We start from the raw sequence: 27,207 nt of genomic DNA, 5'->3' as shown, positions 1-27,207 counted from the left end.
TGGGCCAAGGTAATAGCTGCCAGCATTTCACAACAAATAATCTTGTATTTTGTCAAAGGCAATTGCAGATATTCTGTGTTACTGTTTAGCAAGAACAGTAATGAAAATTGGTCAAATTAGATATAGGTATTTTTATCTTACTAGAATATTTAAGGGAATTTTTAGGGGCCATTCTTGAAGTAGGCTTGCGTGTTGGAGCAAAAAAGAGATTTTTTTTTTTCATTTTTTCATTTACTTTCAAACTAGAAAATGAAAATCTATTTCATTTTATTGTATGTCTTAACACATGCACTAAAATCAGTAATTTAAAGTTGCAGTGACCACTACAGGTTTTATCATGGCAAATTTTCAGTCACTGGTGAGCACTGTGTATATGTGAGTATCGATCTTGAAGTCCACGGAGGTAGATAGATTCACTTCTAGTGGTGCTGTCTCACGTGCCTTGGAGACCTGAATCTTATGGTTCAGCAAGTGTTATGCACTGAAACTGCAGCTCTGTTTTATTATTGCTGTGTTGTCATATGTAACAAAATTGATACCATGGTAAAAAGCTGTTCTTGTGGGCTGCTGCTACAGTAGATACCTGCCGTGATGCCTCTGCACCAAGCAGAGCGCAATGGGCAAGTGGAGAGTGCCACTGGATAACAGCGCTGTGTTCTGGAGGGTGCTGCTCCCCTGGCCACTCTCTGTCCCTCCTGCTCTGCAGCAGCAAAGTCATGTCACTAAAACTCGCTGAGGTGTATCCCTGTCATTTTGACTGAAACCAGTTAGAAAGGAATGATCACACTGCTGAGCTGGGTGAGAGCCTCCAGCAGGACTGCAGTAATGCACTCGGGAGCTGCCTGGGCCCACGGCTCCCTGGGATGCATGGAAAGGATGGCATACCTGGAGTGTCCTCTGGCACCGCTCAGGAGTGGATCCTGGGTGAAGCATGGCAGGAGGGCAGCATTGGGAACTTCTGCACCTGCTTCTGCACCTGCTGTGTTTAACCTGTGTATAAACTGACCTCAGCCTTCAGTGTTGCTCCCAAAGACTGTACTCAGGGTTATATGTTAAAATAGATTACATCTTTGAGATATTTGCCAAGAATAGTTGAAATGTTGTTTTCTGTATTCCAACAGGTTTCTAAATACAAGTAGATTGCAGATATATTTAAAAAACACTCATCTAAGTTTCTACTTTTACATGTGTAGAGGTAGAGTTCTACAGGTTCACCTCAGCAATGAAATGGCATTTTATTGAAACCATGGTCCCTCTGTAAATGAGAAATCTTGGACTCATTTGGGTTCCTGCCACTGCAGAAGATCTTTATCTTTTCTTTCTGATCGTTCTATTTTCTGTTGCCTTACTGAAGCCTTCCACGTGTGTGGATTGCAAGGGGAAGTGTGAGATAAACTAAGCTCAGCTGCATGACATTTACCCTGCCCTGGCCCAGTTACAAATAGCAACGACTTATTTTGTTTCAGTGACTATTTCTGTCTAAGGAGAGTTGAAAGTACACTGTACCCTTCCTAAGAGGAACCCAGTTAACTCAAAACACAATTACTGTGGTGGTGTAATAGGGACACTTACATGACAGTGTCCGAAGTTCAGCCTTTGTAATGGGTAGTGTGTGGCTTCTGATGAGACCTACAATAAGGTGTGGCATCTGCTTTAATTTCTTCTGTCTAGTTCTCTGAGAAATTTAGTTCCATGTTGTACTGAGACATATCCCTTCAGCTCTCCTCACACTGTTCTACCGAGGCAGTGTCCCATTCATGTCCTGAACATTTCTTTAGCAAAGACTGGCAAATAGACTGGTTTAGTTGTTGGTCTGTCTTATTTGTGTCCTTTGTGCATCTTCCCTCCTTCCCTAATTGCAATTTGATTGAAACAAAATTGTGAACTGCATTTCCCAGAGGTAAGACAAATGCTTTAATCTGCTCCACAACTAAATCTCAAATGTCAAACTTATTTTTCCTTTTCGGAATAGGGCATAGGGATGCTAGTAATGGTATTTTCATTGCTGGGAATGTCTTAAATTTGGAAAAGCAGAAGGATGTCTTCTCACCTTTCTTTTTTTTCCCTGAGGCAAGAAAACTCTACTTCATATGTTAAATGTCCTTAATGCAGTTGTTTTAAAGCTCTTTAGTACCATAAAATAAACTAACTTAGGACCAAGTTGTTTTGACCTTTGCTGAATGGTAGACAAAAATACAAAAATATCTCTGCAAAGTTGACCTTCTCTGAGACCCTAAGTTCGTGTTTGCAAAAAAAAAGTTTCAGTCTTCTTCATTTGGATAACCCAGTAGGAAAGTTCAAAGAATTGTTTGACCTAACAAGACTGACCTGGTTTACTCCTGAATACATATAATGGATATAATTATTTGACAGGTCCATTACCACTTTTTTTCCTCTGCACAGCCATGTACAATCCCACAGCTGCCCATTTTAGTACATTCTGTTTGATCATGCCTCATCTCCTTTCTGCATAGGTAAATCATTAGATCTGTGTGAAAACAGGAAAGAAAAAGCAAATATTTAACTTTTCATCATTATTTGAAGCAACAATACAAACTACGAAGTGTAGGCTTTGACACAGCCTGAAGGTTAAGACTTGTCACTCATGTTCAAAGTAACAAACAGCTGCTGTGGTTTAAGATATGACATTAGCAATATTAAGCTTATATGTTCAACTATAACCTGGAGCTGAAATGGGTGATATGATAAACTGTTGCAGTTTTCTGAGCTAAATCCCCTCTCAGCCCAAAATTCTGCATCTTCCCAGTTCCCATTTGCCTCCCCTAAATCTAGGTCTAATTTAGGAGTAAAAATTTTGTCTTAGTGAGTGCAAAGTTGAAAATTGTCTAGTCTGGCCTTCAGTTATGATTGTGTTTATCTGTTTTTAACAGAAAAAATTCATTGCTCTGCGTCTCTGTTTCCAACTTTCAGGAGGCTGAAGGCGTCTAAAATATTTGCTTACTCAGAGAATACTGTCATATTTATAACTCCCCTCTGTTTTAACATTCCAGTTCATTTAACAAATACTAAGGGGGATTGCTTTAATATTCCTGTCAATTCACTGAACAGGGGAAAGAGATACAAGGAAGCTCAAGGCCAAACAGCAGAATCAAGAGAGGGACTTCAGTGTGTTGGCTTTTGTGCTTAACCTTCTAGAATGCTCTTGTAATCTTAAAGTACGAGGGACTTTCAAGGGAAATAACTTTGGTGGGTTTTGGCGACTTTTTCTTTTCTTCAGACTATGTAGCTGATGATAAATATGCATTAGCAAAGCTCATTATAGTGTCAACATTGGGCTATTATGTAAGACAGGACCATACCCAACATGTTCCACTGATGGCCAGAAGAGATGTAAGGAATTTTTGATGCAATTTTGTGGAAGTTGTGCATAACTAATATGTAAAACAAGTTTAAAAAATAAAGGCATTAGTAGCAAATACTCATTGTTCCAAATAGTGAATTAACTTATTTTAGACCACTGTAGGGTTTTTTAATAAGAATTAGTTTATTTTCTGAAAAAGGATGGGCTACGTGCAGTGAGCTGTGCCAATACTTCTTTGATGTTTGATCCCTGGCCCTGCTTTGAGAAGTAATGTTTTGGAATACTGCACATATCCATCAACTGACTGCTATGAGTCTGTATTATAAGTAATGGATTCTTTTATAATTGTACTATAGGACTTAAATCAAATATATTTTGAGTTATGAAAACCACCTTTTTAGCAGGGCAGCAGAGCCAGAGTTTTCACTTTTTTTAAACAAATGTTTTTGTTGCAAGACTAGAGAAAAGCATAAAATATGGAATTTGAGTAAAGAGCATCTGTGAAAAGAATAGGAAAATGTGTTGGGGGAAAAAGAGCATAGCTAGAAAGAAGGCCAATGTTATATATTTACTGCTTTTGTTATTTTAAATACTAAGTTTTTCCAGAGAGATTTAAAAGTAACAGATGTGAAGAGCTATTTATCTTTATGATAAGTTTACAAACTTTTCTTTTAAAACCAGGTGGTGTTTTTTTTACAGTGTCATGATAAAAGTAGTCAGTAGCTTGCTTTATTGACCCATTTGCAGACACCCTTGTTCCTCCAAAAGCAGTGAAGACGGATATTAATAGACCAATAAAACATGCCCTGTCATGTTCAGCAAGCATGAATACATCTGCTGAAAGCTTATGTGAACCATGTGTGAAATGTTTTACAGGGTCTTGCTGCTGGTAGAGTGATACATAGTTGTGCTGGATTTTATTTATGTAAAAGAGAAGTACTTGAACTACCTGATTTAAAACTTTGAATATGCAATGTAAAATTATTTCTATGTGTTTCTGTGGATTATTTGCCCACTGAGAGATGAACTAATGTTTGATATAAATGATTCAGACGTTTGGATCATTTTGTGCAACAGCAGATGGTTAAGAAAGAGCTGCCATGGTATGGAAATAAATGATGGGCTGTGTTACAAACTATAGCCGAAGTTTAAAGTCTCTGACTTCTGCTCCTTCTTGGTTTTGCAAATAGGTTTGTGCACTTTTAAGACATGTTTTTCATTCATATTTCCTTAATACATTTTCAGCTGAGTCTCATATAAGAATCTTTTTTGGTGAGATAAATCAAACTGTGCTATTGTAAGTGTTGATTTTGTACTGGCAATCCTTGGTACTGTCACTGAGAGCTGCCTTTCCCACAGTTTAATTTTCTAAAAGTTTTTTGTTTCCTGAGGTGATTGTTTTAAACAGAGTTTAAATTATGGAAGTAGTTTAATAAAAGAAAAATCTCAACTAGACAATTTCTAACAAAGCACTAACTGACCTTGCCAATAGTAAAATGGGAGCGTCCCTCAGCTGTTCTTCATTTCCCATTGGAAATTATGATTGACAGAGCTGGATTTGGATATTTTCCCTGTGCACTCATGCCGACATTGTGCAAACTGTCTCTGGAGTTGTCTGTTTTCTTCCAGTGATAGTGAGGGGTTCAGCTCTCTTCATCCACCACTTCCTGCCCCCGGACAGCATATGGGGTGCTTGTGACCCGCACCCATTTTTTGGTGACAGAATTTATGAATGAGGTCAGTTCACAGGCATTAGTTAATCAAACGTCTGAGCACTGTCAACTATAACTAGAATTCATTTGACTTTAGAGAGATTTTTATAAGAAAATCTTAGGAGTCTTCTGGGCTAGCTAATGTCCACTTTTATACTCACTGCTGACAAAGCAAAACAAAGCTTACAAAGCAGAGAAAATTTCTCTAAAAGTAGTAAGAGCTGTCATGATATCAGATTTTACAGCCTTTGCAGTCTAGAAGTAGTTTGGGTTTTCCCTTGAAGTTTTTAAAATAGTGTTTAGATACTGACCTGCATACCCTTGTAAGAATGTGGTGTCGTTGGCAGACACGTTATGTATAACATGAGAGTTAAGCTTGGGAAAAATGTCATTGTTGGAGAACTTTGCTGAAGACAGGATGTTTCTGCCTCTGTCTTAAGCAGCAGAAGCTTTAGGGGTATGTGGTCATAAGAAGTTATTTAATTAAAATCAGCTATATTCTGGCATGCAAGTTCATATGCTAAAGCACATCCATATGGACATAATACTTTTTTACAACTGGCTTGTTTTTTTAGCCCAGAGATTTACAATACTTATGTTTTTAAGATTTCAATCTTCAAATATATGTTCAATTTTTGTGGGTTTTTTGAAGTCACACGCTCATTTTAGGTGCTTGAAACTTTTACAAAATGTTCATGTAGTGGACAGTAACTTTTTCTGCCATAATTTTCAATCCTGTTAATGAAATTGAAACTTGTTTAGGAATATAATTTTGTAACAAATCATATAATTAATTTTCTTGTATAGATTGAGTTGCAATGACTGCTTAAGCTTCTTCAGTTCCTTCACTTGATATTGGATGTCTGCACTTCTCTTGCTGCTCCAAAGGCTACACAAAGCAATCATTTTCAATTTATATGTCTTCTGAAAGATTTTGTTAACTTCAAAATTGTTTCAGGATACCTTTCTAGAGTATTTTTTTCTTATTTGATGTAAAACAAACGATTATAAAAATCACTGCCAATTTTCAGTGTCATCCAGTGAATTTTAGTAAGTACTGTTTTTTCACTGAGCAGATTGGTTGTTAAGGAAAAGATTGTGTTTCGTCTTCCAACAGCTCCTGATTTTAAATTTAAAATAAATTGACCTATATCTAAATGGAAAAAAAGAGTCTTGATATATGGGAAACTACTTGAATTAAATGCTCATTTTGACATTTTGCCAGCCATGGGAATTTGCACATGCTCTGGGCTGAGTTAAAATATTAAAACAAAAATACAGAAACAGAGGAAAGTTTAGGCTTGACTTTGTAAGTTATCATATGCATAATAGCAAACATGTGGTTTCACTGTTCTTCACTTTCCTTGTATAACTTAATAGCATGTCTGAAAGCAAAGGCATTTTGATACAGCTCTGTGTTACTTGGCATTGCAGAATTCTCCTACTTTTTCCATTAGTCTCAAATTATCCTCTCCCTTGTAACACAGCACTTCTGGGTGATATCCATAAGGGAGGAAAATTAGAGCAGAACGGATGGATTCTATTTCATTTGTTACTGATTTCATGACAGATAATACCTTGCTAGAAAACTATAGGGTCACACAGAATTACTTCTTGCTCAATTCTAAGTAATTTAATTGACATCACTTTGTGGGAAAAGCTTTGTTTTATATGAGGGGTTTTTATATTACTCTGTTAAAGAATATCTTTTGGCTTAGTATATGTTACAGATTTAGCTGAACTGAGAAATTACAAAATTTTAAACATTTTTGTGCTTTAATTTTTTTTTCTGTAGCTTCTCATTATTGATTTTATTTTTTCTAAGCCAAACAGCTGTGGTCTTTTCTGGTTTTGGGGGTTCCCCCCCGCCCTTAGAGAGTACCTAAAGGCATGACAATATGTGAGACAGATTAAAGTAATGTCTAGCTTTGAAGGCATGAATGAATTAGTGGCATATTAACACCTTATGAGTCAAAGGAATGGCAGCTGAATTTGGATTTTGGGAGAAAGTATTTAATTTGTGTTAATTAAAACACTGTGGAAAGTAATCCAAATAAATACTTGGGATACAAAAGATTTTTGAGACAGGTTGAGCATCTCTGACCTTACACTCAAGGTGGTAAAGTTCAGTAGAAGCATAACTGACATGCCTCTATCAGCCCCTGAGAAAGTTAATTAATCCCTAACACTTCAAAATTTCAACTTTATTTATTTTTTAATACTTTCAGTTGCCCCTCACCCTTGATATGGGAGCAGAAGAGGTACAAGTCCTCTCTCACAACCCCTCATTTTTTAGTGTAGTCTATAAGAATTTTCAACACCTGTTATAATTAGTTTTTTTTCTTGACTACTAAGGAGAAATTCTAGAGACTTCTCAAGTTTGTTTGGGATTGTTGGTTCTTGGTAACTGGGAAGGGGCTGAAGTGCAGGTGTACTCCAGGGAAAGGTTTTGGTTTTTGGGTTTGTTTTGGAGTTTTGGTTGTGGGTTTTTTCTCCCCAGTCCCTCATGAGGATTATAGTTTGCTGTTCATGTTCAGTGTGATTATACAGTAATTAAAAAAATATTTATATTGAATCTGTTGGCAGCTCCACATATTTTGCGTTGTACTTTTTGAGAAGAAAATGGAAAAGGTTTTTGTTTGAAACTGCCAATATATTTATTCTGATACTTCCCTCTATTCATCCCTAAAAGAATTTATTTGGCACCATGGCACCCAGAGTTTTGTTTGCTTTGTTACATACCACGTTACTCACCCATGCCACATATTAATTTCTATGAGCTGACACGTGCAGTTTTGGTGTTTTCATGTTAGCTTTTCTTTCATTTTCAGGAGAACTGCCTCACAGATGACATTGGCATATCTAGGTGGAAGGAGCAGGTTTTCCTGTCGCACAGTGCCTTGCTAGCCAAGAGCTGCCAGGCTGCAATGGAGCTAGCAAAGCACAGCGCTGAGATCCAGGACATGGCATTCCAGTATGGGAAGCATATGTCTATGAGTCATAAGGTACACTTTTTCCTTTTGTTCTGGGAGCTTAAATATAGAAAGGCTTGTAAGATATGTTGCTCGTGAGTTCTGTCATATACTGCATGACTTATACTGTAGACTTTAGCCAGCAGGTGAGTGTTGAGAAATTTGACTGCTGTATGGAGTGAGATGTTTGCAGAACAGGGAGATGTTTGATATGAACAGGGCTTGTGAACTACTAAAATCACACTCCTGGCAATGGAGCTCATTACATTAAAGGCTCTCTTAACTTCCTTCTAGTACATCGTTCTGCACCAGCTTAAAACTTTACCTTCTCTGCTCCTTCATTATTCCTAAACTCACTGTCCCATTAACAGGAGTTGCAGGAGGAAATATGTCGTATTTGAATGGAAGGGATCCACATTCATGTTGAATTGGAAGGGGTCCACAAGGATCATGGAGTCCAACTCCCAGCCCTGCACAGGACCATCCCTGCCTGTCACACCCTGTGCCTGAGAGCATTGTCCAAACACTTCTGAGCTCTCTCAGGCTTGGCGCTGTGACAGCTTCCCTGGGAAGCCTGTTCCAGTGCCAAACCACTCTCTGGGTGAAGAACCTTTTCTAATATCCAACCTAACCCTCCTCTGACACGACTTCAGGCCATTCCCTCATGCCCTGGTCACTGATCACCACAGAGAAGAGATCAGTGCCTGCTGCTCCTCTTCCCCTCCCAAGGATGTTGAAGACTGCAGTGAAGTCTCCCCTCAGTCTCCTCCAGGCTGCACAGACCAAGTGACCTCAGTCACTCCTCATACGGCTTCCCCTCAAGGCCCTTCATCATCTTTGTAGCCTTATTTGGACACTGATAGTTTAATGCCTTTAGTATATTTTGGTGCCCAAAACTGCACACAAGACTTGAGGCTGCCCCAGTGGAGAGCAGAGCAGGACAATCCCCTCCCTTGCCCAGCTGGCCATGCTGCACCTGGTGCCCCCTGGGACACCACTGGCCCTCCTGGCTGCCAGGGCACCGCTGGCTCAAGCTCAACTTGTCATCAACCGGGATCTCCAGCACCCTTTCTGCAGCACTGCTTTCCAGCCTCTCATTGCCCAGTCTGTACATTATGTCTTGGCTGCCACCATGCAGATTTGTGCTGTGAGGCTCAATTGTCTGCAGCAGCATGGACTGAGCCATATCCCCTCTGAATAACCTGCTGTGGAGGGAACTTCATAGAGGGCAGCTAGAAGATAAGGAGGGACATCACCATATCTGGACAGGAGCATCCTACACCTCTACAGCAGTAGGATTTCCTGGACAAGGTCTCTGACCTCCGCTAGAAGACATTGAGTCTGCAGCTAGAGTTAGTCCAGAGGAAAACACAGATCTGTTTCTGCTGTATTGCATCACTTGTGAGGTTAGATGTAGCTTGAGACAGGCAGACAGACCTCCCATCTGTTTCAGCTGAGTTGATTTATGCAGTTTCTAGTTCCTACAGGAGAAGGAAGTGGTTTTATAAAGCACAATTTTACTGCCACAGGAATGCCACTATGTGCTATTACTAGGTACAATTCTACCAGTAAATTACTTCAAGTGCAGTTATATCCTTAATATTTTGTATATTCTTTAATATTAATATATTCACCACTGATACATAGTTGTGTATTAAGGATTGCATAATTTTCATAGACAGCTCCTAGCTATGTAGCATTTGCTTTGTCCGAAGGAAGGTCATCCTCCATCTGCTTCCTCAGGTACTCAAAAGTAGAATGTAGTACTCTGCACAGATTAAAACCTGATCTTCTTCCCACCAAAGACTGGATCATTCTCTCCTTTATATTTTTTCTGTTTCTTGCCACTCCACAGTCTCCTACCTGGCTGTGTCCCAGGGCTTGCCCAGCTCTGCAAACTGTCCTTAAGCTGTGTCTTTGCCGACTCTCTATGTGCTTCTCTTTTCCACATCTTTCCACCACTGCAAGGCTTTCAACATCTTTCTGTCCCTCCCCCAAACTTGAAAAAGTGCAACCAGAGTACAAGTGTCAAAGTAGGAAGTGGTGAGTAGGTGTAGAATCAGGATGTGGACCTCAGTTTGAGGAGTGGGTGGATATGTGTAGACTGTTCCTGGGAACTGAATGTCTGTGTATTCTTCTTTTCCAGCTACATTCGGACCTGCAGCCATTTGTTAAAGAAACTTCTAGTGACACCATGGCCTTCAGTTTGAATTCTGCCCCTGCAATCCTTCATCAGGAATTCCGTGGAAGGGAGGCATGGCTTAAACAGATTAGAGAGGTAAAATAAAACACTGTTTAGAATTTCCTGGTTTTGCCGTTTGTTTATTTCTTCCTATCTATACTTTCAATCTACACAGGAACTTAAAAATTAACAAAAGGTTTCCCTATGCTCTGCAGTGCTTAATACCTCTCTCATCTACATTTTAAATAAGGGGAAAATTAGGCACCTGACAGTCATGCTCTGTCAGACTTTTGTATATCAGTGTAGCAGGCAGATTCATTTGCGTGGAGCATATGTGTGTTCCTCTGCACTGCTTGTGCAGTCCCACGTCCTAGTAAAGCTACTTTCACTGGCAGCTTAAAGCAGAGACTTCAACCATCACAGTGGCTGAAAGGTAGGCACACATTTCCTTCTGCCAAAATGATGCTGGGAGTAGTATTTTTCAGTGGAAGGGAAAAGATCTGTGGGGCTTGGCTTTCTGACCACCACAAAATAGTCTTGAGATCTAGCTGTCTGATATCCTTGTTCTTACTTCTCTCGTTTACCTACTTGTTCCCTTTAATTTTTACATGAGGAAGGCAATAAGAATAAAATAACTACATGGTAACTGTCATGTACCACAGCAGGATTCAAGTCCATGAATAGCTCCCTGAATGTTGCTGAAGCACAAATAGATAGCTGTAGAAGACAGCAAGAAGTGAAAATGGGAGGGAAGCACCAAAATGGCCAAAATTAAGCATTCTGTTGAGTTCCTGCACCAGTTGGACATGTTTTGTGTGTCTAAACAACAGTGACGACTGCCATTTGGAAATTCCTGCTTGTTGTTATACAGTTTGTTAGAAAGGCTGCTGCCTTCAATAAGAAGCTGGCTCTGTGCAAGCAAATTCATTCAAGATGTGCTTGCTGATGGCTTCTTTCTCTGCTGGTTTGAAAGCAGGAATCAGGTACAGGATGTGGAGTCTAAACCTCTGGCTAGTTCTGCATTCTAAACTGCCTTCACATACTGCAAGCAAGAGGCATGATCTCTTCAGCCATGAAATTTTGGGAGGTATATGCAGAATCTACAGTCCTACAGTGGTATAGAGTGGGGAGATCATAAAATGAAGCAATCATATTGTCACTTTGAAATTAGGGACTAATAGTTCATAAAGCGTGATGAGGATTTTTGGAACTCAACAATCTCAACACAAGGCTCATATGTGAGTTGAATGTAAATGTATTTGGATTATTGCAGTTGGAGAATAATGGTATTTCCACAGCACAGTCTATAAAAGCTTTGAAACAATTTCCCATCTGCAGAATCTAGAGGAGGTTGCAGGACTCCAGGAGTGCCGTCTGTCTGCTTACTAAATTTTCATACCAAAAATGGGCATTATGGAAACAATGAAGCAGTTCTGTGTGAAAAGGGTGGGGGTGCCAAGTGACATGCACTATGCGAAAGTATTTGCTACCTACTAGTACTACTGTACTTCATACATTTATTTATTATACACATACTTTATACATGGTATTTACTATGCCACCACTACTACCAGCTACAATATGGAACATCTAGTCCAGCAGCCTTTCTTGACTTGTGTTGACTTAGAGAGGAAAGTTATCTTTGATTAACAACATGCTCTTAGAGATATCATCCACAGTCACATTCACTATGTGGCATTCAGTGTAGGCCAAGCACTCAAACCAGAGAGTTCCTCGTGTTGGCAGTGCTTGTAAGGGTGCACTCATAAGCCACCCCTCCTGCAATGTCATGTGTATGGTTTTAACAGGTAAAGCACATGCAGTGCACTCAGGCCCTGTCAGAAGCTTAGCCAGTTGAGCAAGTCTGATGTAAAAGGTAAAAAAACCATTTGTGTGTCTGAGATGAGGGTCAGAAAAAGTTAGAGAGCAAAGTACTACTGTGAGGATAAAAAAAGGGGGGAAAGCAATGGTAGTAGTAAAGAAGGCTTAGGAGATAGATTGTATGCAGTTGCTGCCTGGAGGAGCACAACAGCCATTGACTTGTATGGTTGACAGGAGCAGATCATGAGAAAATATTCTTGCTGTTGGTAATGAGAATAAGCACAGGAGGAGGCACACTGAGCACACCTTCCCTGCTATTGCTGTGGCTGAAAAGCATCTTCCTCAAACGTTGTCAGATTCTCTGCTGCAGTGTGAATCTGCACTTGTTAAGGAACGTGTTTCTGGTGCTCTAATATACAGCTACTAGATATATTTTGAAGAAGCTGTAAGATCCAATCAGGTGAATAAAAATTGACAAATAAAAGAAGATGGGAATATGCAAATACGGAAGCAGTAATTGGCAGTGGTTTTGCTACTCCCAAATGCTATCAGGCTGTCGTCTTAACATGCGTTCCAGAAAAGCTGGCTTGTGAGAAGACTGAAGAGAGAAGCAAAGGGATTTTGTGGATCAATCCCCTTTATCCTTCAGAGGAATCAGTTCTGTTATCTATTGTTCTCCTTCATGTTCAGTTTGTTTAGTCTCTTATCACTTTTTTTCTCTATTTTATTTTCCCTCCTTTATAAAAATTAATTCATTTTTCAAGTCTGGGCCAGCTTGGCAACATCTCTTTGAAGTTGTGCTTGCCACATAATGTTCCTCTTCAGTGCAGGTCTCAGCTCTTCTTGTTATTCCAGTTGGTCTGCTCCTTTGGGCTGATCTTTGAAGTCCCCACAGAGGACATGGAGAGTGGTCCTAATATACATCTTTTCAGGAGACACATTGCTGAAGAATTGAGATTTAGGGTCTTCCCTTGAGGAAGCTAAAGAGAAAGAAACAGGTTACTTTTTTTCCCTCAATGAATCTGGAAAAAGAGGAGCTGGAGTTGGGTGAAGTGATAATGGCACATCCAGATCAGATCTCAGGGAAGGTTTTTCAGGTTGGTTAAGTGAGAAAGACATCTTCTAGATCACTGTGTGAAAAAATTCAGGAAGTTGGACAACATATTTGCCTGCATCTGGGCAAGAAGAAATTTAAAATTTATTTGTATTTCTTTCTCAATGTATTAGGAGTTACAAGTTGTATTTATCTGTCACTTCCTCAAAAGGTGATGCTGATACTTAAAAGCACCTCCAGTCTGGTAACAGCTCTAACAGGGTCCAACAGCCCTTTTGGGAAGTCTAGACTATTGCCTCCTGCAAGCCAGTGTAGGTATACAGAGTTTTCTTTAAAGAAAGTAAATCCTGTTATTGCTGATAGGAAGTAGAGCTGATTACAGAATCTCATGGGAGAGATTAATTAATGCAAACAGAAAGATTTCTTAAGACCAAAACATTTTGGATTCACCAAATGTTTAACTACAAGTCATAGTAAAAAAAAACCTAAAAATTACACAGAGTATCTGCAGCTCTCATCTGAAACAGAGCCATGTTGGTAACACATTTGGTTGTATTTTAGGATTTTCTGTATCAGATTCCTAAAGAAAGTAAGAAATGTTCAAAGTAGTAGCTCATTTAATTGCATTCTTTATTCTTGCAACTCTAGTTTGTAGTATGTATTGTCTGATAAAAGATCTCTTTCTTTTTTAGGCACAAGGAAAAGGAAACATTGTGGACTATAAGAAGGTTGGTAAATTACATTTATATATAATTTTTATTATATTTTAAAATATTTTCAAGAATGTTCTTGGCAGTTGAGAGAAACTTCCTTATTAAAGCTATGTTGTAAGTTAGATGTGTGTATATGAAGGGCAGGAGAATCGCTTGTGCAATTTCTTGATTTTTAAAAAGCCATTAATAGACAGCATTGCTGCAACTATAAAGTGTAGCTATTTAATAATAGTATTTTAATAATGTATCTAATCATAGTAATTTAATAATGTAGTTACTGAATCATTTTTACTGTCATTTCTCCCATTTACTTCCCCAAACTTGATTTTGAAACCAGGCTTCTGATGGCTTTTGCTGTCTATTTTCTCCTACAGTCACTTACAGATTAGATCCTATCTGTGGTCTCTCTCTATTGGTAGAGTTCACTGCTAATTTTTTTTTAATCTCTTCTTAGTTCCATGCCATCCATTAAAATAATTTGGTTTATTCCATTCCCCATTACAACTTCTATCTTTACAGCGCTGTATTTGCTACTTCCCTCTAATAAAGGCAGACCTGAACTAAGTAGCTTTACTGGAAGTAGCTGGGACACCTTGAAACTCTTAAAGGGCTGCAGGAGATGGCTGACAAGGTTCCCCTGGTTAAATACTGGAGCACAGCACATTTGTGGTAGAGAGAGATGACACTGTGTTCCCAGCTCACTGAGCATGGCCTGACTTGTTCTGAGTCCTAAGCAGATCATGAAATCCAATCAGTTATCTCCAGCATCAGTAGGAAATAATACATAAATTACTGAGCTACATGCATGATTGAGAATTACTTCTTGAAGTGGGGCCTGAAGAGTGTTACAGCTCTGACTGATTGCTGCTCATATGGAAGGCTACATAAGTACGGGTCAGATTATTGTAATTATTCTGCATTATGAAAAATTGCAATTTGGATTATTAAAAATCCTCTCTGCCCTTCCTTCCTCTTAAAATGGCAGAAGGATCTCAACTTACTTTGCCATTTAAAATAATTGTGTTTTTAGGATGTTCTCTACACCAGTCACAATTGTATCAGTTTTCTTTCTTCTAAATCCCCAGTGAGAGCACCAAATTTGTTCTTCAGATGTCTCTCGGGGACACTCCTGTGAATGTTTAAGCTAGGTTACTTTTGAAAGTCCAGAATGAGTTTTCTCTTTTTAATTGTTATAATTGTGATCCAGAGTTGTCATTTCCACGAATCCACAGAGTGTAATTTCCATACTTGGAAAAAAAAAAAGCAAAGGGGAAAGAAAAGCGTCTAAATTTGCTTTCTAAACGTTTGTCAGACTATTCTGTATTGTGACTTAAATTATTTCAGGTCTTGGATTCTTCACATGAAATTTTAAAATTTACATTATGCTTAGGCAACTTGGACACTTGAATAAAAGGTAAAGAAGTAGAGAAAGCCCTTCAACTTTTGTATTTTGAGCAATGGACTTCTGCCAGAAGGCACATGATTTTTGCTGGATTTGGGTAATTATCTCTTGCTCAAGTACCGATATTATGAGGTGAATGATAGTGAAAAATTGTGCATGATTTTTGTGAGTTCAAACAACTTCCACCTTTTTTTTTTTTTTTAGCAGTCAGTTTCAAAAGCTTGGCTATTGTGTCCCACTACTTTGCTATGTTTGTTAGTTTAAAGTAAAAGTGGTTGTTAGTTATATCTATGCTAAATCAACTTAGGAACCTGCAGCTGTCCCCAGCAGAATGACTTGACCAGCACATACACATAGCCAATTAGAGGGCATGTTGTGCTGTACAAATTAGGGGGTTTTTTTGCTTTTTTTTTACTTTTTGCTTTTTTGTGTTGTCTTTTCTGTTGCATTACTAGAGCCAGTGCTTTGCACATGGCTCAGTCTTTTCTTCTGAGCATCACAGTCCCTTCTCATCTTTCTATTCAGTTGATGCAGTTACTTTAATGTTCCTAATCAAATCTGGGAGGTTGTTTCTCTTTGAGCCTCCAAATATCTCCTCTTTAATTTTGTAAAATCAAAGATCACCAAAACTAGCTGTAGAACTTCTGAAAATTTCAATTATTTTTCTTCTCTTAGTTTTTATTATGAACTTCAGTGTGCCACTTAATTGAGATAAAAATATTATTCCTTAGCTAAACTCATAAATATATGTATACAGAAGTTGTTAGCCTACTTAAGAAGTTTTACCTTGCTTGCTGTGCTTTCAATTAAAATAATGAAAGTAAATTTGAGAAATTGAGATCCACACATTTAACATGCCTTCCTAAAAGGCAAAAGTCTTAATTCAATTTTGAGACTGCTTAAGAATTCTGAATTTTTCTTTTGATGCATGTTATATTAAAATGGTACCCCTGATTTTTATTCACTGACAAAAAATACCTGTATTGTACTAGCAAGTTTGATGAGGTCTCTGACACGAATATAGACATTAAATGCTTTCTGTTAATTTGATTAGGTCTGAGACAGTCAAGTCAAAAAGGTCACTATGTTTTGCAAAATTTTTTAGGGATTTTTCATCCCAGCTTTGTTGAATCTTTTTATCAGAAGGATTTTTGATATTGTATGTATTCTGAATATATATTTTTTCACATTAGTATCTTGAGTGTTTCACTCTGTTTTTTTCTATGCTATCACACTGCATCCAGAGAAATTATTGACCCATCATTGTGGTGTTTGAAAGTCTCTTCCAGAGATGAAAAAATTGTTTCAGCTGTTTTTGTGGTGTTTCTCAGATAATAAAAGGGAAAGTACCAATGCATGTAAGGGACAAATTTAATGTATGTAATTGAAAGAAACAGCAACTTCCCTGTCCCCCTCATTTGTACGTGGCAGAAATTTCAGGCTTCTTCAAATCAAGAAGTTTTTATCCATGTTACACATACCTTGCATGCAAGATAAGCTGCATAATACTCAAACAACAAATTGAGATTTTTCAATTTAATTGTTACCACTTGATAACATTGATTAAAAACTCTCTGCTAAAGCCAAGGCCTTAATGGGGCTTGGCATTATAGAGGCTTGTTAAAGGAGTGTAACAAAGGCCCAGCTAGTAGCAGAAATGAGTAAGCTAGGCGTAATTCTTGTTTTCTGGCCAAGGCTCTAGAAAAATTATAATATAATACTAAATAAAGAAAAAAAATCTTGTATTTTGCAATTGATGACTGCAATGATTTGTTACTTTTCTAAATGCAATATTCAGAAAAGATAAATTAAGCCAAGTGAGAGAGAACATAGCAAAACTTTTTTTTTTTGTTTTTTAATGTAGCCCTGTCCATTTGCTCTACTGTCTGTTAGAGAGGCCTTTCATCCAAACTGGCATGGAAAGCATGGCATAGTCTGGGGTAGTGTGCTATGACATCCTTTCTTGGTTTGTACATGAGATATTGTGCACTACGTCAGCACCAGGAGCTGAGTTTGCACAGTGCTGGAAGGCATGAGCCAGGATGGGGTGGATCCAGCTGTTCATACACTGCAAGGCACTAAAGTCTTGACTTCCCATATGGTAGGAAAGAGAGAAGAAAAATGGGAAAGGTCACATTTGGTCACGAGGAGGTTTCTCAGTGGCAGCCTACTGCCATGCTGCTAATAAATAACAATAGCATGGTACCAGCCAGAGGGGCCAGCCCCAGCCAGAGGGGCCAGCCAGAGGTGTGGGCTGCCCTTGCCCACCCCACTGACGCCTGCCACAGTGCGTGCAGCCACCTTGTGCGGTGCTGGCTGCGGGTCTGCAGCCCCGTGGTGTACGGGACAGGGATCCCATGGCTTTGTTAACATGCCAGGGAGTCATCATGAGCTGTGTCATGGGACTGTAGGCCACTGGCTGCTCTCCCTCTTGCTCCTGAAATGCAGCAAAGAGTTAAAAACAGAGGGTTGTTGTGTGTAGATGCTTATATTTCATGTTGGTTTTAAATGAAGATTTATCTTGTTTGTTTTGGAGCAACCACTGTCATTAGTTCCTTTTGTTACATATAATAAAAAACACAGCATAGTCAGTGATTTAATGAAGATGGGCTTTTTAGATGTGTTAGTAGTATTACAAAAGCATCTAAAACCATTCAGATGAAGCAATTTTCTTATTTTTTGGAATTAATATCTGAATTATCAAGGTGCATATCCAGTACCAACAATCAGTTGCATCTTTGTTTGTAATCAGTGGGTATTTTCTTGCTTCTTTGGGGTAAGAATCCAGCATAACTTTTGTTTCACTAAAGCAAATAATATGTTTTAACATAAATATGAAGATGATTGCATGTGTGTGCTAATATGACAATTAACAAAGACTGTTTGCATTAGTGGGATTTAAGAAAATGATGCTTTTGGGTAAAGATTCTTTACTACTGTCATTGTTTAGATTGAAAAACTTGTAGGGCTTGTTAAGTTCATTGTGAAAGACATAGAAAGGCTTTGGTGTCCCTTCCAAAATAATAAAGAATCTGTACATCTTAGGATGGCTTGTAATTTTTTTGGCAGAGTATTATAAGAGTTGTGTAACAGCAGTGTTCCCTGTAAGCAGGCCATCCTTCCTCTCCTCTTGGGGACGACCCTCCCCAAATTTGTGTCATCCTATATATAGTGTGGGTTTCAGTTTGAAGTAAAAATAATTTTTTTCTGTTGGTCAGATGAATAAAGAAAATAAATTCTACTCTGCTAATGGAGGCTTCTGCAGGGCCCTGTTTAGGCCATTTGAAGATGCATTTCTTTACATTTTGTACAGAAAAAGTTTTTCAGAAAATATCTGGTAAATACTGCCCCAGTTTCAGCTGTCATATCATGCTGCATATAGCAAACAAAAGATTAAAAGAAAAAAATTTATATCCTATGTTATGAAGTGTTACAAATAAATGATTGTCCAGGGTTTTTTTGAGAAGGAAGAGCTCAACCCTATATCCAGCCACAAGAATGGATGCTGAAACATTCCAAAGTACTTCTGTAGAAAACAAAGAAAAAAAAATTGACAAAATTTATCTAATACCTATGAAATATGTTGATACTTTTTTAAGGTTAACATTTCAGCAGTCTAAAACACCAGTGCTTATTAAGCATGCTGTTCCCAGTAAAGGGAAAACAAATTTAGGAACGCCAGTGCAGAACACTGCAGACATTTTGAGCATTATTCCGTCACTCAGCCACAGATCAATTTAGATTTTTTCATTTCAGCAAGTACTATGTACTTCAGAAATTTAGAATGTGTTAGCTCACTTCAGGATCAGAGAGAATGCATGATATTCAAAGATTTCAGTAGATAGCAAATTATCTGGTTTAGGAACATCCTTTTAAAACTACATCAAAAAAATCTGAAGTTACTTTTGATATTTTGCCACTGAAATAATTAATCTGAAATAATTAATAATTGGAAATAATTAATCCTAGGTTGTACTAAGAAAAAAAAATCAGGAATTTCAACGCTCTCTTTCTCTTATTGCGTATAAAGTCTATTACAGCCAAAATATCCACTACATACTCAGCAAGTCTTCCCACCCTGCCCCAAATTTGTTGCTCCCTACAGGTAGCACTGTGTGAAAGGAATTTTCTTTGCTTTGGCTCATGAAGCAGAAGTGTCTCAGCAGAGAAGATTTGAAATTAGTTGTACTTGTTCATACTTGAACACCTGCTTAGTTTTTGACTCCTTTAGTTCTTCAGTCTCCAAAATCCAGCAATTCCTAGCTTTCCTCTTTGACCTCTTTCTGCCCTCAGACCAGCTGTTCTGTCCAACAGCAATCCAGAGCAGTTGGTCTGAAAGGCAAATCCTTCTCTTCTGTGGTATGGATGAGAAATCCTCTCTTTACCTTTATAAAACAAACAGACTAAGAAACATGGTACTTTGAACTCTCTTCACAGAATCATACAGTAATGGAAGCTGGAAGGGACCTTTGGGGGATGTCTGGTCCAGCCTCTTGCTCAAAGCAGAGCCAGTGTGGGTTTGCTCAGTTAAGTTCTGAGTATCTTCAAGGGCACAGATTGTAAAACAGTGCAGACACGTTGTGGAGGAGATCACTTCTCATCTGAGCCTCAGCTTGGCTGTGTATTGCAAGACTATTCTTTAAGCTGAATTTAAATAACCAAAACCCAGTTGGTGATTTTTTCGGAGTCTTGGCACTTCTACAATGAAGTAAGGCTTTAATGCCAATTGTCTGAACAAAAGCTTAAAAGCAAAAACGCAGTATTCCATCATATCTAGCAGTTCAACTGGAGAAAAGTGTAGCTAAGCAATCTGTGTTTTGACTTGTATTCAGTTGTAATTACTGAATATCATTCTGAAGAAGATTGTGTGGATTAAATTGTTCCTACAAGTGGAAATATGCACAAAATTAAATATGCCATATAAGTAGAAACTAAAACAACAGATTCTTATATTTAGAAGAAATCAATGAAGGAGCTTAAATAAAATTTATAAAGTAAAAAATAAAAGCAGTAAATTTTGCTGTTCTGTTCATTTGCTGCAAAAATCAGCTGCTATATAATATTAAAAATAATGCATCTATACTGATACACTGATGTGCTTTCTTTTGTGTCCTTAGTTTGTGAAGTTCATTACATAAAATTATTGAAGCTCAAAATCTGAGAGAGAGGGAGAGTCTGAAAATATAACTTTAATATAACCAAGAGTACAACTAAAGTCTTAAATTAGGGGGCTTTTGCATACAGCAGGACTGTTGAAGCCTGGTTTGTTACAGAGTTAGTTCCTGTATTTCTTTAAGAACTTTCCCACTACAAAAAGCTGAATTTGTAATTCTTTTTCCCTTTTATAACCCCTACTGAGATAAAGCTAGTATGTCAGTCTGGTTAGTTCAGACTGCTTTGCCTCTGCGTATGCTTATTTGAGCTGACCAGCTACTTCTGCAAATGGAATACAAAAAAGGTAAGTTTTGTGGCCTATAAATTGTTTGTTAACATAGGATGATCTCTAACTGAAAAGCTTTCCATACAAGCAGGTGTTTTCCATTTTGACATTCCTTGAACTTTGCTGGGAAACATTCAACAGCAGATTAGTCTGATTTTTGTGTAGTGATTTCTCTGCCTATAGTTTGACACGAGCTTTGTGATTGTATTAGCTTCAAAGCAGTGCATGTGTCTGAGGGCTTACGCAAGACAGGCGTGTAAATGGATTGTGTCCTTGTGTTAGGATTCTCCCCCTTTCCAGACTCTGCTCTTTCAGCTAAGTCATGGTACATATATGTGAGCATATATATGGCTAAGCTAAGCTCCTCTGGGTTTTCACCAATTTGAAGACTTTCTAGGAGCTATTTTCTTTCCTGTTTGCATCCTAGTATGTACTTCCATGAGTATTAGAAGTTATGCTAATCCTTTGTAATAAGCTTTAGCAAATCAGCAGTTTGCTTCAAGATGTGTGGGTTACACTGTCCCACAAGGCTGTGCCTCAAAGAAGAGGAAGGGACACCTTTGCACGCTGCTAGAGCACCTCATCTCACCTATCCTCACCTTTGCTGCAGAGCCCTCGAAACATGGCTGATTCCCACTCATTCGAAGACATGCTGAATTAGCTATGTGATGCATTTATGCCTCAGGGCAAGTTCCTTTCCAGTACACAGTGCAGGAAGATTCCAACTGAAGAGGAGAATAAAATTTTTATGAACTGGGACTTGAACACTCAAGTGCTGTAATATGCTTTCAGCTAATTTCATCTTTAAATACAGATAATGAATCCACTTTCAGATGAGAGGCATCATTCATTCTGTATGAATGCAAGTGTGTATCGAAAGTGAGTGACTTACAATTTGGTCGTATCTAGGATTTTTGTTTTAAAGATATGTGTGTGTGTGTATATATATATATATGTATATTATTTAAACGAGATTGGTAAGGTCATACTGTTGGTATTTTTTCAATAATTTGGGCATTGAGCTGTGTATTGATGAAAAACATGACTTAGGAAACCCTGTATAGTTTGTTACTGTAGGCACCTGTATCCAAGAAAAGCCATTTTTTAAAAAAGCTGGTGCAGTGATGTAAGACAGTTGTGAAAACCATGTAGGGCATCATGAAATGCTGTAATGCTTTTGGAAAAACCAAATCCCAAAGATCCACCTGGCCCTTTGTTCCCAGGCTCTTGGATGAGGCATGAGGCTGGAGTTAGTCTGGAAACACCTGTATTTTAGAGTAGAAAATGTAATAGTGTTTCATGACAATCTCATGGTGCTGTTAAAAAAAATACTAATTAAAAATAAAAAAGCCCTTAATAGAAGCTATTTAGAGTTCTGCTAAGTTCAGGTATAGGTAAAATAACATGCTTTATTTTGTTAATTTTGCCTGTAGTATTTTATAGGAAATTTAACCCATCATTTACTCAAGTTTTTTAGGTGCTAAATCTTTTCAGGCACTTCCTATGAAATGTCAGTTATTCCATGAAAGTATTTTCTTTCTCATATGCTGTACACCAAGCCTTTGTCAAATTCCCTAGCCTTATTGGTAAGGTGGAGTTTGCATGAGTTCAGTATGATAGTTTACCACATTTTACTGGCAAAATTTGCTTTTGTCCACTATGACTAATGTAATCACATGGTCTATAAATAGAAACCCCTATTAAAAAACAGTCGTTCCACCTGTGTCATCCTATGCTGGTTTCTGAAAGCAGGGGACAGAATGGGTATTCGTAAAATGCAGGTTTTCACTGCAGAAAACAGGAGTGTGAGCAAATGGCTGGTTTGCCAGTTCTGAACAAAAGCTCTCAGGCAGTGGCTGAGGTATGAAATGTTCACATATTTAAAATTTTAATTTTATATTTTTAGCTTAAGTGTGCCCTTTGGAGAGCCAGCATCTTTCAGGTGATGAAGTAACGGGTGGTGTAGTTTCCATTACACAGTTCCGCTGCAGTGGGGAGCTAAACAGTGCGGCTGAGAGGATTTAAGGGCTTTGTCTGATGGCTTTGGCTTTGCCTTTACCTCGGGAAGAGGCGGTAGAAGCCCTGTGCTCCCAGAGATAATTGTGCACGGCCGAAACACTCCCCACACCGATGTGCCTGTGTTTTCCAACAGCTGCAGGAAGCGATCAAGGCTGGCAAAGGTGTGACTTCTGCCATCGACCTCTGCCGCTGCCACGGAAACAGAGCTCTGGCAGCCCTGGAGCGATTCCCTCCCTCGGAAGCCAGGGACGCCTTGGCCAACATCGTCTACGCCGCGACCAGGTTTCCCTGACCTGCTGCTCCGGGAGGAGCATCTCTCCCTCCACAGGTGGAAGCAACCTGGCAGGGACACCAGTGCCGCCTCACACCTCTGATACCTCATCCCATCCCGGCAGAGGAACGCGCGCTCGCTGCCACCGCCGCCACCAGCAAAATTTGGGAGAGGAAAATAAAAAGGTCACAGATGGTTTTCGCTTGTCGTGCCAGAAGCGCACTTGAGGCTGCACCGGTAGAAATAATTGATGAGTCCCGTTTCCGTGACCTCAGCAAATGGACAGGAAATAAGTCGGTATTGATTGGGCACCAGCGGGGACGGCGCCAGGGCGGAGGCCGGTGGTTTTCCTGCCAGAGGGAGGGATGGAGGGAGGGAGGGATGGATGGAAGGGCGTGAAGATCCAGGTGTCAGGAGAAACCCGCTCAAACCTGCCCAGAGAGAGTGAGCTGCCGAAGCCAGGAATTAACATACCCTTATCCAAGGGGAAGGGCAGTTTGGGGGATTAATGGGGGGAAATCCCTCTCTGTCTGCACACAGTTATGTCTCCTCACATTCTTTTTATGTATTCAAATGTAAAATTACCCTGTGCCTAATGAGTTCTTTATTTGAGAAACTTGCTGAGAAAATGTGTCAAGCATGGTAAGTAGGAGCTTTAAAATATTTAATCAAATATTAATTTGGCTCTTTTAAGGGAACTGAGTGCCTGGAGTTTATACTGTGCCTATGTAAAATGTTGCTCTGGGTCAAAGAATGAGGTTTCTCCAACTTTTCTGGGGGAGGGACTATCCCTTCCTCAGATCCAGCAGTTTGTTTCCACAGAGTCTTACACAAAAGAATTTCCTATGTTGTGACACTTGTGTTAATTTAAGCCAAATAAATGTTAATTTGTAAGGCTAGACATCAGCCTTTGGCAAAAAGGAAGCAGGAATGCTCCTTCGTGAGTAGTCACTGCACTGAATAAAATACAGAAAATACTGGGGAAGTTTTGAACCTCAGCGTGTTGGATTTTCAAGTCCAATTACAGACGGCTTATAAGGTGTATCAGAAGCCTGCAATTTGAGACCGTCTCTGTTTTGTTCATAGGAGATGATTTTTGTGGTTTGCACTCGTGCAATCTGAGAATGCCGTTGACAAGAAGGCTGAGTTTACATAAATGATCTAGATTGAGACTCAGCTACCTTTCTTCCTTCTGTGGTGTAATTACAGCCCAATCTGGAGACAGCTAGCACAGCAAACAGATTTCATTACATCCCTCACTCAAACACTAAGTGGAGTTATTTCTGTTAAATTCTCTCCTCCCTCCTTTTCCCCCTGTGCTCCCTCCCCGTCGCACAGCTTGTTTGTCATAGATCAGCGTGTTGCATTCCACCAAATGCAAAATATAAATAAAAACTCTATCCTCTAAAAATATACTGAAAATACATCCTGTGTAATGTACATAATATTCAGTGTACATTCTGCCCACATTATACCATGATATTTATGTACAATAAGCAACCTTGATTTACGATCTTTGTTTAAGAGCAGCATCCAGAGCTCAGGACTCACTGTATTCTGGAGAAAGGCTTCAACACCAGACCCCTTCTTACTTACACTCTCTGTCTTTCCTGCCCTGGCATTTTCTCTCTTCCCAAGACTCTGGAACTTTTCCCTGAGTTACTGTTGTTACTGCAGCAGGAAGGCTGAAGACAGAAGAGAAGCACTGAGAAGTGTGGTTTATTCCAGGCAGTTACTCATTAAGTTCCCTGAAGTTCTAATAAAAAATGTGCTTGAAAGAACTACCTAAGTTCAATCAGAGTCACATTTCAGCTTTCTTTGGCTCTTGTTTTTGCATATTACATGAAGTAAGAGCCACTCATCATCTTTTCTTTGTCTTACATCTATGTTAATTGGTTCATAATGATTTAGGGCTGCAGAAATCTTGGGGTACTGGAGATATTCTGAGTCACTTCACCTCAGCTGTGCAAAAGAAATACCAAACATACTGCAGAACTATGTACACCTCACTTATTTTTTCACGCAAGTACAGTTTTTATTTGTACTTGCTACCAATAAAGGGGAATCACCAAAAATTAATTACTTTTTTAAATTATTTTTATCACCAGAATGTTCTGATTGCTCTTAAATAATTCAACGTTAATTTTAAAAAATACCAAACAATGTGAATTGTCCCTTATCAATATTATCAAGTAATCTGATATTTAGGGTATTTGCCTGTAATTCTTCAGAAATTTTTTGTTGTCTTGTGTCGTCCAGGTAAACTACAAGCAAAGTATTGTACCCGTCTGTCAGACTCCAGGTGAATTAGTCATTGCTGTGTACTAATGTGCTCCTCACACCTCATACAGTTTCTGAGCAATAACATCCTTAGGCCTGGTCTAGTCATGGTCTTATTTTTGTCTCCTTGGTTCCTTGTTCTCACCTTCCTCTAAAGCAGGTCAGGGAGACGGAGGCCTGTGGTCTGAGGAAGGCATTCACACCATTTACTTCAGTCACCCAGCTACTCAACCAGACATTCCTGGTGGCTGCTCGTCTGAATTTATCACCACTATGGAATTGTTGCACCATTCCACAAATGCACAAAATACAGGACAAGGTTCCCAGCTGCTTTTTAAACCAAATTAAAATAAAAAAGTTATCTTGATCTACTGCATCCCACTTGTGATGGCGTTAATTTTCTTTGTGGTATCCTATCCAGACTCATGTTTTTGGATGTGTAACTAAAACAGTGTGGCTTACCTGCTGTGCTCAGCAGTGCTTGCACAGTACCAAGGCTTTCTCTGCTCCTCATTCTGACAACTGAGGGGTTGGTTGTGGCCAAGGGGCAGGAGGGGATACAGCTAGGACAGCTGACCTCAGAGATGGAGTGTGCTGTACAAGATCATGCTCAGCAATAAAAACTGGGGATGGGGAGGGGGGATGTTCCAGGGGTTTGTTGCTTGGGGTCTCTCAATCAACTGGTAGTGATTGCTTTTTCCTTGCTTGTTTTTCATGGTTGGTTTTTTTTTTTTTTATTTTGTTTTCATTTTTTCCCCCTTTTATCTATTAAACTGTCTTTTGTTTTCATTTCACGCCCTGTTATCTATTAAACTGTCTTTAACTCAACCCACAGATTTTCTCACTTGCTCTTCTCTGGGGTAGAGTGTGGAGACACTCCTCTGTTAATGGTTAGGGATTTTTAGAAGAATTTACTGAAACTGTGTCTTTTATTGGTGGTATTAATTTCAGTTTCCCACAATATTTTTGATCTTTAGGATTGTAGCCGCAAATTGTTCCAGGAACAGAAGTCATTCAGTAAAAAGCTCTTCTGATCTGAGAGTTTCCTTGCCCCCACTCATGCTCACTGAGCTGAAGCACCAGCAAATACCAAGGGGAAATAGGCTTTAATCATAAGGCACCTTAGCAGACTACCTTTATACTCTTCAGATCTCCCTCACCTGCTTGTAAACACTCTTTGAATGATTTTGCATTTACTTTTAGTAAAATCATGACAGCAAGTCATGCAAATACAAAAAACCCTTGTTTGCCTGCCTCTGGGCTCACACTGCCTCAGCTGGATAGAGAGGGATGCTGCTCCCTGTTCCTCTGTGCCGGGCACAGAGAGTGGGATGTACCACACTGAACTGGTTTGGGCCTGTCCAACCCCAGATGTGCTTACTCTCAGCCCAGAAAATACCTCTAGGAGGGACTGTATGCATCCTTTGTCTGTACAGAACTAAAAACCCACAGTACATCCCATGGTGAGGGATACTGATTGAGGAGCTCTCAGGTGCTTAGCTGCCATCCAACACAATTATTTTTGGTACCCAGGATGGAGCACTTAGGGCTCAAGATAATAAGGTGTTTTACCAGAGTGTGCTAGAGGGAACCTTTTATACCTGTTTAGCTATTGCTGGCTGTGATGTTAACTTACTCACCCTTGATTCAAGTTTATTTGTTCCCTTACCCATTCCCTGTCTTGCTCAAGAGTAAACACGACAATTTGAGAGCTTGTTGAAGGCTGGGTTTGTCTTGCAGTTTGCTGTGCTGTGTAGCACTTGGTTGTGTTTTCCCTTGGAGAACTATGATGAAAGCACTGGCCCTGAGCCTAATCTGGTACTTGGGCTGTGCGTTGCTGCTGTCCCAGTACTTTGGGAACCATCTCGTGGAGATAATTAACAATTACACATTTTCTCTCCTTTCCTCTGAGAGACAGTTTGTAGAGGAAACAACAGCACCTTCCCCTTCGCCTCCTGCAGGGTTGCTTTCCACGTTGCTACAATGACTCTTCAGTATTTTGAGCACTCTTGGGTAATC

The 27,207-nt window shown here is 39.2% G+C and overlaps 1 protein-coding gene across 5 annotated transcripts in view; it reads left to right on the top strand.

Annotated features, from left to right (window-relative positions):
* PDSS2 (decaprenyl diphosphate synthase subunit 2) overlaps nt 1-25,564 on the top strand; it is a 111,251-nt gene extending 85,687 nt beyond the window's left edge. For 2 of the 5 annotated variants that reach the window (XM_072926751.1, XM_012572761.5), the window contains 4 exons: nt 7,866-8,039; nt 10,153-10,284; nt 13,756-13,791; nt 22,771-25,564. In XM_072926751.1, coding sequence (XP_072782852.1) covers nt 7,866-8,039; nt 10,153-10,284; nt 13,756-13,791; nt 22,771-22,929 — 501 coding nt within the window. In that variant the 3' untranslated portion in view covers nt 22,930-25,564. Of the gene's footprint in view, nt 1-7,865; nt 8,040-10,152; nt 10,285-13,755; nt 13,792-14,295; nt 14,785-14,806; nt 16,229-21,228; nt 22,745-22,770 lie in introns of those variants that run through there. The other 3 variants (XM_030267687.4, XM_072926750.1, XM_032747265.3) reach the window with 3 other exon arrangements.
* Nucleotides 25,565-27,207: the final 1,643 nt, after the last annotated feature.

The sequence above is a fragment of the Taeniopygia guttata genome, chromosome 3 (assembly GCF_048771995.1).
Source record: "Taeniopygia guttata chromosome 3, bTaeGut7.mat, whole genome shotgun sequence".
Taxonomy (NCBI): Eukaryota; Metazoa; Chordata; class Aves; order Passeriformes; family Estrildidae; genus Taeniopygia; species Taeniopygia guttata.
Note: the sequence above shows the minus strand (reverse complement) of the source record. Positions and strands in the feature narration are given on the sequence as shown.